Source organism: Glossina fuscipes, unplaced genomic scaffold (genome assembly GCF_014805625.2).
Source record: "Glossina fuscipes isolate IAEA_lab_2018 unplaced genomic scaffold, Yale_Gfus_2 0, whole genome shotgun sequence".
Classification (NCBI taxonomy): Eukaryota; Metazoa; Arthropoda; class Insecta; order Diptera; family Glossinidae; genus Glossina; species Glossina fuscipes.
The window spans coordinates 27,326,528-27,338,817 of record NW_023998414.1 but is presented as its reverse complement, the minus strand read 5'-3'; the positions used below and the strand labels follow the sequence as shown (position 1 = coordinate 27,338,817).

The 12,290-nt window shown below is 34.3% G+C and overlaps 1 protein-coding gene across 1 annotated transcript; it reads right to left on the bottom strand.

Moving 5' to 3' along the window:
* Positions 1 to 31: 31 nt before the first annotated feature.
* On the bottom strand, positions 32 to 10,266 carry LOC119633914 (transcription elongation factor SPT6). The gene is made up of 6 exons (XM_038027746.1): positions 10,157 to 10,266; positions 10,008 to 10,092; positions 8,138 to 8,343; positions 7,957 to 8,070; positions 5,648 to 5,802; positions 32 to 4,622 (listed from the first exon to the last, which is right to left on the bottom strand). The coding sequence occupies exons 1-6, from the start codon at positions 10,193 to 10,195 to the stop codon at positions 128 to 130; spliced, it is 5,094 nt and encodes a 1,697-aa protein (XP_037883674.1). The 5' UTR covers positions 10,196 to 10,266; the 3' UTR covers positions 32 to 127.
* Positions 10,267 to 12,290: the final 2,024 nt, after the last annotated feature.

The window sequence follows — 12,290 nt, the reverse complement described above, 5'->3', positions numbered from 1 at the left end:
AGAGTTCACACGCATTCATTTTACAAATCAATTAATTACACCTATGTTTATAAATTGATCTAGGTTTATTTTTTTAAATGAACAGATTTATTGTTTGTTATAATTACTCAAATAGATAGTACATAACTTAATTTTCATCATATAAAGGAGTTGAATCACCAATGTTCATAGAACGGGGAGATGCTCTTGTTAAGTGGGAAAACTCACTTGATGTGTTATGTGATGTATGCAAAGACGATGGTGTACGCTTTCGTCTTGCCCAAGAATCAGAAGCCATTTGCCATTCAAGGCTTTCATTGTTGCGATGCGATCTATTTTTGTTGTGAACTTCCATATCATATCTAGGAGAAATTGTGTTAAATGATGAATCTCTTATTGCTTTAGAATGGTGCTGTTGACGACCGTAGTTAATATTGGAAATGCCAGAGCTTGGACTGGGTGTGCTGTTGCCGTAACGTGGTGTTTGAGATGTATGTGGCGTTGTATATGGCGTCATAAATGGGGTTTGTCCACTCGGTGAATACGGGGTATTCAGGTATCCTCCTTGATAGCCCGGAGTACTTGAAAAATGCGGTGTGTGGACAGATTGTGGTATTTGTTGCGTCATAGATCTAGATTCATGATTGGCGCTAGCACGTACGCTTACTTGCACATGAGGTGTTGATATTGGGGTATTTGAAACAATAGGATCCGAATAATGATCTTTGAACCATTTTAGAAAAGAGTTCAAAGTTTCAAATATCTGCCCTCTAAATCGGAATCCTTCCGGTATCACGGTTACATATTCATGTCGGCATTTAGTTTTTGGCAAGTAGGATAGTAAAAATTTTCCGGGGTAATTTTTCGAAGCAGAAATAAAATAATGAATCTTGCGTGGATCTTTTTGCTTTTCTTCTTTTAAAAGTTCTTCCATTTTGTCTTTAAGACCTCCGCCTGTATCACGGTAGTATTTATAATTAAGTAAGTCACGAGCGCACGCCGCCATTGGATTTACATGCCGGGCAATTATTTCATCTAAATCTTCAAATTCCTCATTACCTATCCACAAGCTTTGACCCAGACTGAAAGCATTCTCTTTTCCTTCCTCCCGGACGTCAATATGCTGATAAATATCTTCGGTAACTTTCCAGGTAACTGTCAAATGATCTGATCCCTTGCTCGAAGGTCGAACTACAACTTCGCCTTGGTCCATGGTTTCCATTATTTTGACAACTTCAGCGTATGATTTATTGTGGAATGATGGATGAACTATTACCCGCTTAACATACTGCTGTTTAGCTTGCACTTGCTTATGATCACTCTCCTTACGGTTGTCCTTTTCTTCCTGCTCATAATCGTAAAATGGATCGCGACGTGGTCGCCATTCATGATTTTTATCCATTAAATCGGAACTTTTTGACGAGCAATCAACTGAAAAACGATCTACATCTATCTTAATAATTCTTACGTGAATTGCTTGACCAATTTGAACTCGTTCTTCCGGATTTTTTACATGTTTATCTGACAGATTTTTAATATGAATAAAACCTGAGAGACCATTATCTAATCGCAATTTGACGCCAGTAGCTTGTCCTGGACATCCTCCTGCATCGAAATGATTCCATACTTCAGACAATTCTGGGAAATCATCTTTTAAACAGAATGGACATTGCCAGTTTCCTGTTTCGTCGTTTCTGACCGGATTTGCATGATCTAGCTGATCTCCTTGCGGCTTGCGATGTGATATACCTGTCACAGTACCTAAAACCATTTTACCAACATAAAATGACTCTGGAGTCTCTTTCGTCAGATTATCAAATAATTCTTCGGAATTTGGCGAACGGTATGGATTGCGAAAATCTCTATATAGAGAGTTCAATTCTGCCCTAATATCGTACAATGTTATGCTTTTGTTTCCAAAACCTTGCCGTTCAAGTTCCACTGCAAAAGCATCAAGGTCAAGATCCTTTAATCGTTCGGGTGCTTCTAAAATCTCTTCAAGCGCTCCGGCTGGATTAGTTTCTTCGTCATCATATTCCATAGCGTCTATAGCCATTTTTCTAGCCCATTCATACGTTTCAGGATGAACCCTACTTCCATCTAATACCTCTACATAGGCTTCGGTACTATCGCCTAAAGAGCTGGTATCGATTTTGATGAAGCCTGAACAATTGATAAACACTTTAGGACCTAAGTGACACAACGTGACCAGCTGTGTTCGATTTTCTAACCTTTGATTAGATTGTTTAAGAATTTTAACTAAAGCTTGACCCTTGCGTGGTCCGAGTCCACATACAAATTGAACCAAATTTAATGTGTGCGCATTCTGTATAGCCATATTTATATCAACGCCTACTTCATTTGTTTGATTAATGAATTCAATATATAAATATTCAAGCAATTCATCTTTGGAAATTTGATCTTGTAGTGGATGGTAACGTAAGCACAAAACTTCTTCATCTGCGCCGCACAATTGCGAAAATTCTACAAGAGGATCTTGAATTTTTCTTGCCAGTGACACGGCCTGTTTTAACAATGTGGGATACTCTTTAAAATCTGAGGATCCCTTCTGTGAATTTGCGTAAATTTTAGCCAACTCGTTATCTACGATTTCAACAGCAATGCAAGGAAATTGTTCCTCTTGTATTAATTCCTTAACGATTTCTTGGATATCACTTTGAATCATTTGGGCTTCTCTCGATTCACCACCAACAGCAATGACGTGAGGCTTTTTATTACGAATAAATTCTTTTAAATTCTTAATATCCGATAATTTTAGAGCTTTTTCTTCAGGTCTATAAGAATTTTTTCTTTTCAATATGTGTGGTAATCTTAGATAGTCACTAACGTCCCCTTCAGGCGTAGTTATTACACAAAAACCAGCTTGAGAATAATCAGGAGCATATGCTAATCCCATTGCTCGTATTCCTTTCTGTGCGCCCCAGTCATCGAAAGTAAATTCGTCAGAAAAATCGGGTCGATATGGCGCAACTTTAAGCCAATTCGATAGTTTTGTACAGCAAGACTTTAAGACATGTTCCTTCGCCTCTGCGAGAACAATAATTTTTAATTCTTTCCTTAAGTCTGGAAAGACCATCTTTTTCAATGCCAATTCCACGCATTCTGCTCGTAGTGAGTTCCATTCTTGAACCACTTTTGAGAATTCGTCGCGCTGATAAAGTTGCTTTGATTCTGTAATATAAGAATTTGTAGTAATTCCTTCGATCTGATCGGATATAGTTATGGTTAATAGTTTATCATCTTCAGCCATTACAAGTCTAAGGAATTGATCTACAACGAATTCTCTCACTGGCTTATTTGATAAGTATTTCATTGAGTAGCAAGGATGATTTTCATCAATTTCTTTCATGCCCCTTTTTGTGGGCCGGACACTAAGTTTAGCGCGTTCAAAAAATACCTCTCGAACTGTCTTCCTTAGCAAAGGTTCTCTAGAGATTTGCCTTGCTACCACAAATTTTGCTGCATGTATCACTTCATCAACAGTCATAAACTTTGTTGTTAGATACTGTTTCGCTAAGTCTGAAGGACTTATTGGCTCCTGATCGACTTCGTGCCTTTGATAACTATCGCGAAGATTTTCAGCAAATTGCTCAGGTCGTAAGCCAAACCTTTTTGCAAATCCACAAATACCTGCCTTACGGCACATTGCGTATGGGCCAGAGTCCTTAGCTTGTTTTAAATGTTCCTCGGGTATATCGTCTTCGTCGGAACTATCGTATGTCAATTGCACTTCATCAGGATTTTCTTCATTTGCTTGGCGTCGTTGTTCCCTTTTCTGTTGCTTTTTAAGTTCTCTTTCTTTTCTTCGTTGTTCTTCTTGCATTTTTGGTATTATATGTGAATAATAAAGTAAAAATTGCATGTGTACATCCCTCAGCTCTTCCATAGTTTGCACTTCGCGTAATCGATCTAAATCTTCATCTTTAATTAACCTGATGTCATCGGGTAAATCATTCTCAGTTTGGCTTATGATTTCGTTTGACTGATAACTTGCCATCTTTTCAAAAAGCTGCACTAATTTATTCTTCCTGCTCAGCAATTGACACCATCTCTCGTCAAAATAATACACCTTCCACAAATCATCTGTATTTAATTCGGGTTTGATGTATTCCTTACGGTAAAAGGCTATAAAGGGCACTTCAAGTTGTTGATTTCGTATGAATTCTAGAGCTTGTTTTATTTTACCAACTGAACTAGGCGGTTTCTTAAATTTCTCGCGATATATTTCATTCTTATCGTGCTGTGATACGGGTAATTTACAAAAAGCTTGCTTGTAGATCCACTCGGCTTCATTATCCAATTCCAACGAACCTTCCGGTACTGAGGTAACGGGAATTTGCCTTAATTGCATACGCTCAGGTATGTCGGTCTTTCTGATTTCATTATCAAGGTCGGTGAAATGTCCGCGCTTCAATTCGCTTGGTTCATATAAATCAAATATAGTTTTCTTCGGCACTTTCTTTTTCACCGACTTCTTTTTTGTTTTACCGCGGTCATCTTCTCCACCCTCTTCATCGTATTCCTCAGCTTCAGAGTCATCTTCGTATTCATCATCGTCATATTTTGAGAAATCCTCATAATCAAAGTCAACACCAAAAATATCCTGGCCTTCCTGTAAGGAACTGGAATAATAAAAAATAAATTAATTATCAAATTTTTGAAAATATATGCAAATGGGAATGGGCTTCAAAATCGATCATATACTGTAGTAAAACTATGATATCAATTGTATAATATTTAAAAAGGACGTTTCAACTGCAATCATTCATTTAAGCGTAGAGTAATCAATAGAAATTATTTTATATTTTTTTTTTTTAACCCGCCACCGAAGACTAAGGGTACATTCATTTTTTCCAAATGGATGCAAACATTCACACAAACAAATTGTCGAAATCTGAATCGATCTCCGATATTCATTCATTTCTTCAGGTCGTAAGTGTTAAGATAGCAACCTTAAATTTGTTAAAGACCTTATGAGCTGTTGCAAGGGCTAACTAAATCGGTCAATACGTACGCGTACCGTACAACATCAACCGAGTATACCTCAATCTTTAGAAGCATAAAAATTGGGTTTTTTGCCCATTACTCATAAACTACAACAGATATGACAAGGACAAAAATGTCCTTGTATATTATGTGGACGATAACAAAGTACTTGTAAAAAAAATTGGAAAAATCCACCACATCCACCTAATATTATAGAGTATCGATACTTTATTGCTTTTCTTTGTGGTGAGGCGTAAAAGGTTCGAATAAAGTTTTTTTTTGCTTGTGGTGGAAGAAAATATTAAGTTTGTGTGGATGTATGCCACAACCAAGAAGATGAAGAAGTTACTGCACCCATCTAATCAAAATCACTTTCTGAATCTAAGCTTGTCTGCCTGCCTATCTCTCCAGGTATTGTTGTTGTCTATATGTTCTTATGCTCAGCGCACAGGTTACAATTTCTAAGATATTTTTAACAAATTTTGTATGCCTGTATGTTTTCGCCCAAAGACGAGCACTATTGAACATGGTTTATATCGGGTCACTTTCGATATAACGACTTATTTTGAAAGGTCCTTATATGAATAACTGTATTAAATGAAATGGTTTAGGGCATCGAATGGCGGATCGTGAACAACTAAATTTTTTTTTTAATACTTACGCATCAGTGAAAATTGGTTTTCTTTTCTTTTTTTTCTCTGCTATAGGTCGACCTTCATCATCAACAATAAAGTCGTCAGCGTCTGAATCTGTATCTTCCTCCTCGTCGAAATTTTCAGGTTCCCTTTGACTTTTCTCGGAACGACGTTCGATATTCTATATATAACATACAAAATGAGAATAAATTTTATTACTTTTAATGAAATTTTTTTTTTTTTTTTATTTATTCAAAATTTATCTGATGGTATATATATTAGGATTGGATATAATTGCAAACTTCTAACTGCATTTTTTCGGAATTGATATTTTTCGAAAAAGGTGGTGCATTAGTTTCATTTTACTATAGTTTATTGTTTATGAATCGTGCTGAAGCTCTTACTAAACCAACTTTAACTTATATCTTTCGGGTGTGGAGCTTGTTCCAATATCTGCAAATGTGATTCTATTCTTGCACTTGCACTAATGGTATCGTTAAACTTAGAAAACATGGGAACCGATGTTATTTTTATATATTACTTGTATGAAATTGGCTCCGCTGTTTTCTAAGAGAATAAGCAGTAAGCAGAGTACTGTATGTTGCTGAGTAAAAGTATTACTTCTTCCTTTGAAAGTACTCTCTTTAAGCTATATGCCATCGTACAACCTATCAGACAAAAGCACATATAGTATGGTTTCTTATTGATTTGAATAGGCCTTGTTCAGGTCTAAAAAAAAAAAACGCAATTTATGGAAAAGTTTACTTTTCCTGCTTCACTTGAAGTACAGTAGTGCTGCCAAAATTTCACTTCACTGATAAACGATAGATGCGTAACGATATCAAAAAGTAATACGAGAGGCATTAACATTGGCGTTAAAGTTGAATATCCATGGTGGCCGGCCGTGAGGGAGAAAGTGAAGCTATTACTAAGAAAAACTATCAACAATAATTGAATGCCATTAAGACAAAAAATGGGCGTGACATGTCAAAAGTTATGATATCCTGAGTTTTCAGCCTGGAGAAATACAGTCCCACAGAGTAGAGCTCGCCGATGAAATGTTTGCAGTTCTAACCTGAAATGTTCTACTTTCGTCGCTGTCATTAGCACGCACTACTCCTTCCGATTAATACGGATTTCAATGGATGACTTATTATTTGTTCGAAAGGTGCTTCCATTGCTATAACGACACTCAAAAATGGTTTCTTTTGTGAAAAATTTTAAAAAATCGGTGATGACAGTAGCCATGCCTAGCAATGGTTTCAGGCAATAAAATTTCAAAAAGAAATAAGCAGCGGGGCCAAAGTCATTAACCTAATAATATGAGCTTTTTTTTCAAATAGTTTCTCTCGTATTTTAGAAATCGTTCTTGAAAAAGTTATTATTAATTGATACTTTTCTACAGATATTATTGTGAAATATCAAGTCTTACTTAGATTGAATTTGCTTCTTGCTATTCACAAAAATGATCTTTGGGCAGTGGCTTTTTCGGATGATAGGAAGGTCTTTCTTCGATCCGAGAATATATCGAGCTTGGATCTTCGCCAATCCTTTAGTAAAATTTCACTTATGTCTTTTGACTACAATGATTAATGATCAGATATAATGATCAGTGTGTAATGTCTTTCTGCGATCTGATCGTAATGCTTAACAGTAAATACATATTTAATTTGCATCTATAGTGCTCCGGGTTCCACGAAACGTTAAGCTAAGTAATTTGGTGGACCAAACGTGACCAAATAAATGTACCTTACCAATGGCTTACCTACATCTTTAGTGAAATTTATTATCGAGTACGTCTGTTTTAGTTTTATTGCCAATTGCTGAGCTATGACTCTTAATTTGGGTTACTTTTATTATACACTGTCCCATTTGCGGTACAATGGTGTATTAAATTTGTGCATATGTATATGCAAAATCCCGAAGAACTTGGGATAGAATCTACCGTTTATTATACCGAAAGAAAACAAATTAAAAAGTATTATTGACTCCAAGAACTATCATTCGTCCGACTGTTGCTTCATGGCCCTATGCTGGTTGTGTACATGCCTTTTTTCTTTTTTTTTCGTCTTATTTGTTTTATTGTACTTATACTAAGTTTTATTATTAATTTAATATAAATTTTGCTTTAAGTGCCAATTGAAGTCGACTGTTATTTGTTTAGTCGAGTTTCATGTATAAGTAGAATTAAAATAAATAAATAAAATAAATTACAAATGAAATAATAAAATTATATCTTTCGATATATCGATCTAAGTGTTAAACTAAGCGATAAGTGGAATTTATTATACCATTAAAAAAAAAAAAGAAAAGAACAAAACAAAAGATAGCTTACCTCATTATCGTCAAATAATTGCTCAGCTATAGCTTCTCTCGCGAGGCCTTCGTCAACATGATCTTCGCCATCACTTTCTTCATCTTGAATTCTTCTAAGGCGTTTGAAACGTTTCTATAAAAATTTCCATTACAAATTAATAGTAGTGTATATTAATTATTATTAAGATTACTATACTTACTCTTCTCTCAATAGTGACACCCAAATTCTCTTCAAGTAAATCATAATCATCATCCTCTAATCTATCATCTAGGTCATCGTCATCGTCGTATTTTTTTCTTTTCTTCGATGAATTGGAATTATCGGTGTCTTCTCCGTCGCTGCCTTCCTCAATTGGATTATCATCAATAAGATCCTTCAATTCTTCTCGCAACCTTTCATCATCGTCTAATAATAAATAAAGAAAAAAAGAAATCCTTATATATAATATGTGTTTATGTAAACGCATTCAACTTTCTCATTTACAATTACAAAAACAATTGTCGAGAAAAAGGTAAATTTTTCAAGTGATCGTGATAGGAAAAACATTTTTATTTGTTGTATTCATTAGCTAATTAGCTGTTAAGAAGTGATCACAAAAATCATATTAAATGTTTTTCACGCGCGTAACTTGAGAATTATTTTGTTCCATCTAAAGGTCGAGCTCTGACAATCTTCTTAATGTTCTGTTCAATATGGCATTGAAAATTGCGACGGTTGCAATACAACAAACTTGTAATATTTTTAGTATGGCTTACATTGATACTCTGCCGATACAGGTTTGCCTACGAATTCCTATATCCTTTACAACTTTACAAAGTTCATTAATTAAAAAGCAGTTGGAATGCGCTTTGAAAGTACAATTTTTAGCTTTCAATTGTAAAACTTCCAGAACTATGCGATTTAAATATTTCAATTTTCAAAATGAAATTCACTCTAAACTCCTTTTTCTTATAACAATTTTCATACACTTGGAATTAAAAGCTCGGCAAACTGATTATACACATTGCTAAAATTATTGTTTGTTATATAATTATTATAAGGACTTTTTTGATAAACAACGAAGAAGGGTAGGGAACAGTCTATCCGATCGGAATTGCAGAATTATTATTCTTAATACATTCAAGAGTTGATTTTTCGTCACTTTTCAATGTGTTAGTTGGCCGATTGGGAACATTCAAAATTGTCTTGATAAAGAATTACGTTTTTTTTTTCTTTAAACAAACTTTTGGTCTTATGTTAGCTTTAGATTGTTATGAGGGAACAAAGTTTATTTTCTTTCATACACCTGACCCGAAGGCATCAAGCAGATCAGGTGTCAGGCCGTTCCAACTAGCATAAAATTGTAAACGAACGCATAAATTATTACATACTGAACGCACCGACATATACATATATATGTTTCAGCTTTTAGTACAGCATAAGAAATTTATTGCGTGCCCGCAATTTTTCAAGAGTGGGTGGCTATATATAAATACTTTTACTTTAATATTGTATTTCGAAGTCATAAAATTGATGTATGTTTAAATCACTTTTATTGGCAAAAGATTATTGTATTTTTTAAATGCTTGCGTGAAATTTGGTTACTTCGCATCACACAAATGTTCGAACATTTTCTCAAAGGTCACGGACTATAATGATCAAAAGTCTATAAATATTCAGCCCATATACTCGCTTGATAGGAGGTTTAAAGTTAGCGTCCGGCGGGAACTGTCGGAGTTGGGCCAGATTTCTTTCTTTCTATTATATGAGTCATTATAGGAAACGTGGGAGAGAGTTTTCCGAAAAGATTACTAAGAATTATAATGGGGATACACAAAATTTGACTGAAATCAAATATACGTTGAATCACATTTTGGAAACCAAAAGTTAAATTAAATTTCTTACAAACGATGTGCAATGACCTCGAGCAATTCTTTTGGATTGAAAATTAGATGCGATCACAATCTAGAGATCTCATCGGGATTTGAGTGGCATGGGCCACGTAAAATGATGTCGAGGCATATAAACAAAAAACGTGTTCTAATATAATGTAACCTTCAATACATAAAAATATCTGACACCGCACAGACCTTCTTCGTCTTCCTCGCTACTATCAGCCATTGCCTTCAATTTTTTTAGTTTTTTCCTTTCATGAATTTCAAGTTCTTCTTCCTCCTGAAAACATACATAAATTAAGTTGGACGCACCATAATCTTTAAGCTATTCCAAAAGTATTTACCTCGGATTCCTCTGCTTCGGAATCTAAGAAATCGGCCATTTTTTTCTTTTCTTTTAATGTATATTAATATTCAACCATTAAAAAAACAGGGAAATGTCTCATTTATTGACATACAATGACAAACCAAGCAATTGCCTTTCAATTACTTCTCTACGAGTAATTGATAACCGTACATCATTATTATTGCATGTAATTAATACACAGAGTGGTTTTGTTCAGCAGCAACTCTGATGAAATTTGGGGTTTCATAATTTATCATAACATAACCCAAGGCATGACTTCAGGTTATCAGAAAAATTATACGAGAAGAGAAGAATAAGAAGAAGAAATTTTTTAAAAATCTAAAAGATTAATGGACTTACATGTCAATTCAAGGATTTTACAATAATTTTACAATAATTAGTTTCAGATTTAATTTATTATTCCTTCATAAATCGCATTGGAATTTGAATATATGAAATGTGTTTCTTTATTGTGGTCACATTAGTTCATCGGTCGGAAATTTCTTTACGAAGTTTTAATTTAAAGTATCTGTTGCTGAGCATAAGTTTTTGCCTACTGGTTTCGTTGTGTGTCTCAATGATGCTGATATATGTGTACTCCAATTTTTAGTTATACTATCATGGACTGCAGGTTGCAGTTTTTTTTTTTAAGATTTGTCTTATAGGCAAATAACGCCTATGCAACGCTGTTCTTTAGTCAACAATTAGCAATACATATGTCGAGCTTTAGAACGTTCAAAAATTTTTATAAGCGTGAATAGTCTAAAAGATAAAAAAGATCATAAATAGACGGATGAGAGAATGGATGAATAAGGCTAAATAGATGAATAGCCTTACTCCTAATGTATACATATTTTATCCGGTTTCTATATCATATAATTGGCTTTTACGCACGAGTTTACTGTACTTACTATATATTGTGAGGAGTCAAAGTCGTACCTCGTTTTGGCCTCGCAGGTTGTTGGTCTCTGAGAGGGAGCGCTAGAGTAAGTTAGGCCGAATTAGGATTAAGTAGGGAAAAAGTACCGTAAAGAAAAATCAGAACAGGATGAGAGCTCAAGCCGAACTTGAAGTCAAATTTTGTAAGTGCAAGAGTAAGTTAGAAAGATTTAGTTATTCGAGGTCTTTAAATCAAGAAAATTAATTTATATTTGAAGTAGAAAAGAAAACATGATTTTCAGTTATTTACTAATCAAGTGCAACGAAAATTTAAAGTTGAAGTCTACAAATTGTCATAAGAGAAAAAATGTAAACAAAATGAACGATCATTTGAATTCAAGGATTCTCATAGAATTTGTGAAATTGTGTTTAAAATTGTGAAACAAAGAAACAAAAAAAAAATTTAAACTCTCATAGAGATTATAAGAAAAGTAAATAAGAAAAAAATTTTTGTGAAACCAAATCTGAAGTCGCTGAGCTTACCCCAGCACTAGGTACGGGCTTTAGCCCTCAAAATATATTGTGATTTTTCTGCGAGATACACAGTGAACAGTGAAAAATATTCCATCAAAATTTTATCAGAATTAGTCTAGATTGATTGGAAAAAGCACCACCCCACTTAGTGTAAGACATGAATAAGTAGGAGATGGAATATGCAAATTTGTACCATATTCGAGTTTAATCGCGTACGTTCGTTTAAAAAAAATTCAAAGGGCTTCTTTGCAAGTCTTAAAATGTAATTTTAATCCAGCAATTCTTACAATGTTGAACATTGGATTTCGGAACAATCAGGACTAGCATTTGATCGGGCTTACATAACAAAAAAAAATGTTTTACTTTTCAACTCTCTAGTTTGGGTCGAATATTCAAGCGCATGTTCGAGCAAATACGAAGGAAAGTTTTTTCATACAACGATTTTTGTAAACGCTCCAAATCAAATCTGAGGTGATTTATTCTTTTAAGCTATATTTGCAATTTTATTATTTATAAAATATCTACCAACGATTTTTCCAACAAAGCTACTAACAAATAAAAATATGGGAATTCATATATTGCCTACTTCACAATTTTAATCAAAAATATTGTATATGATTGATTCGAACCAACCGAATTGCTAGAAATCATCACTTTACTTTTCTAGTTATTGCAAATAAGTCATTATCACACACGTTGCACAATTGTTTCATTTTCAT

Excerpts from the sequence above, each read along its gene's own strand:
- LOC119633914 (XM_038027746.1), bottom strand. The coding sequence starts at position 10,195 with ATGGCCGATTTCTTAGATTCCGAAGCAGAGGAATCCGAG. Across the intron at positions 8,071-8,137 it reads GTGTCACTATTGAGAGAAGA|AAACGTTTCAAACGCCTTAG; the intron begins GTAAGTATAGTA and ends AAATTTTTATAG. Across the intron at positions 4,623-5,647 it reads AAACCAATTTTCACTGATGC|TTCCTTACAGGAAGGCCAGG; the intron begins GTAAGTATTAAA and ends TTATTATTCCAG.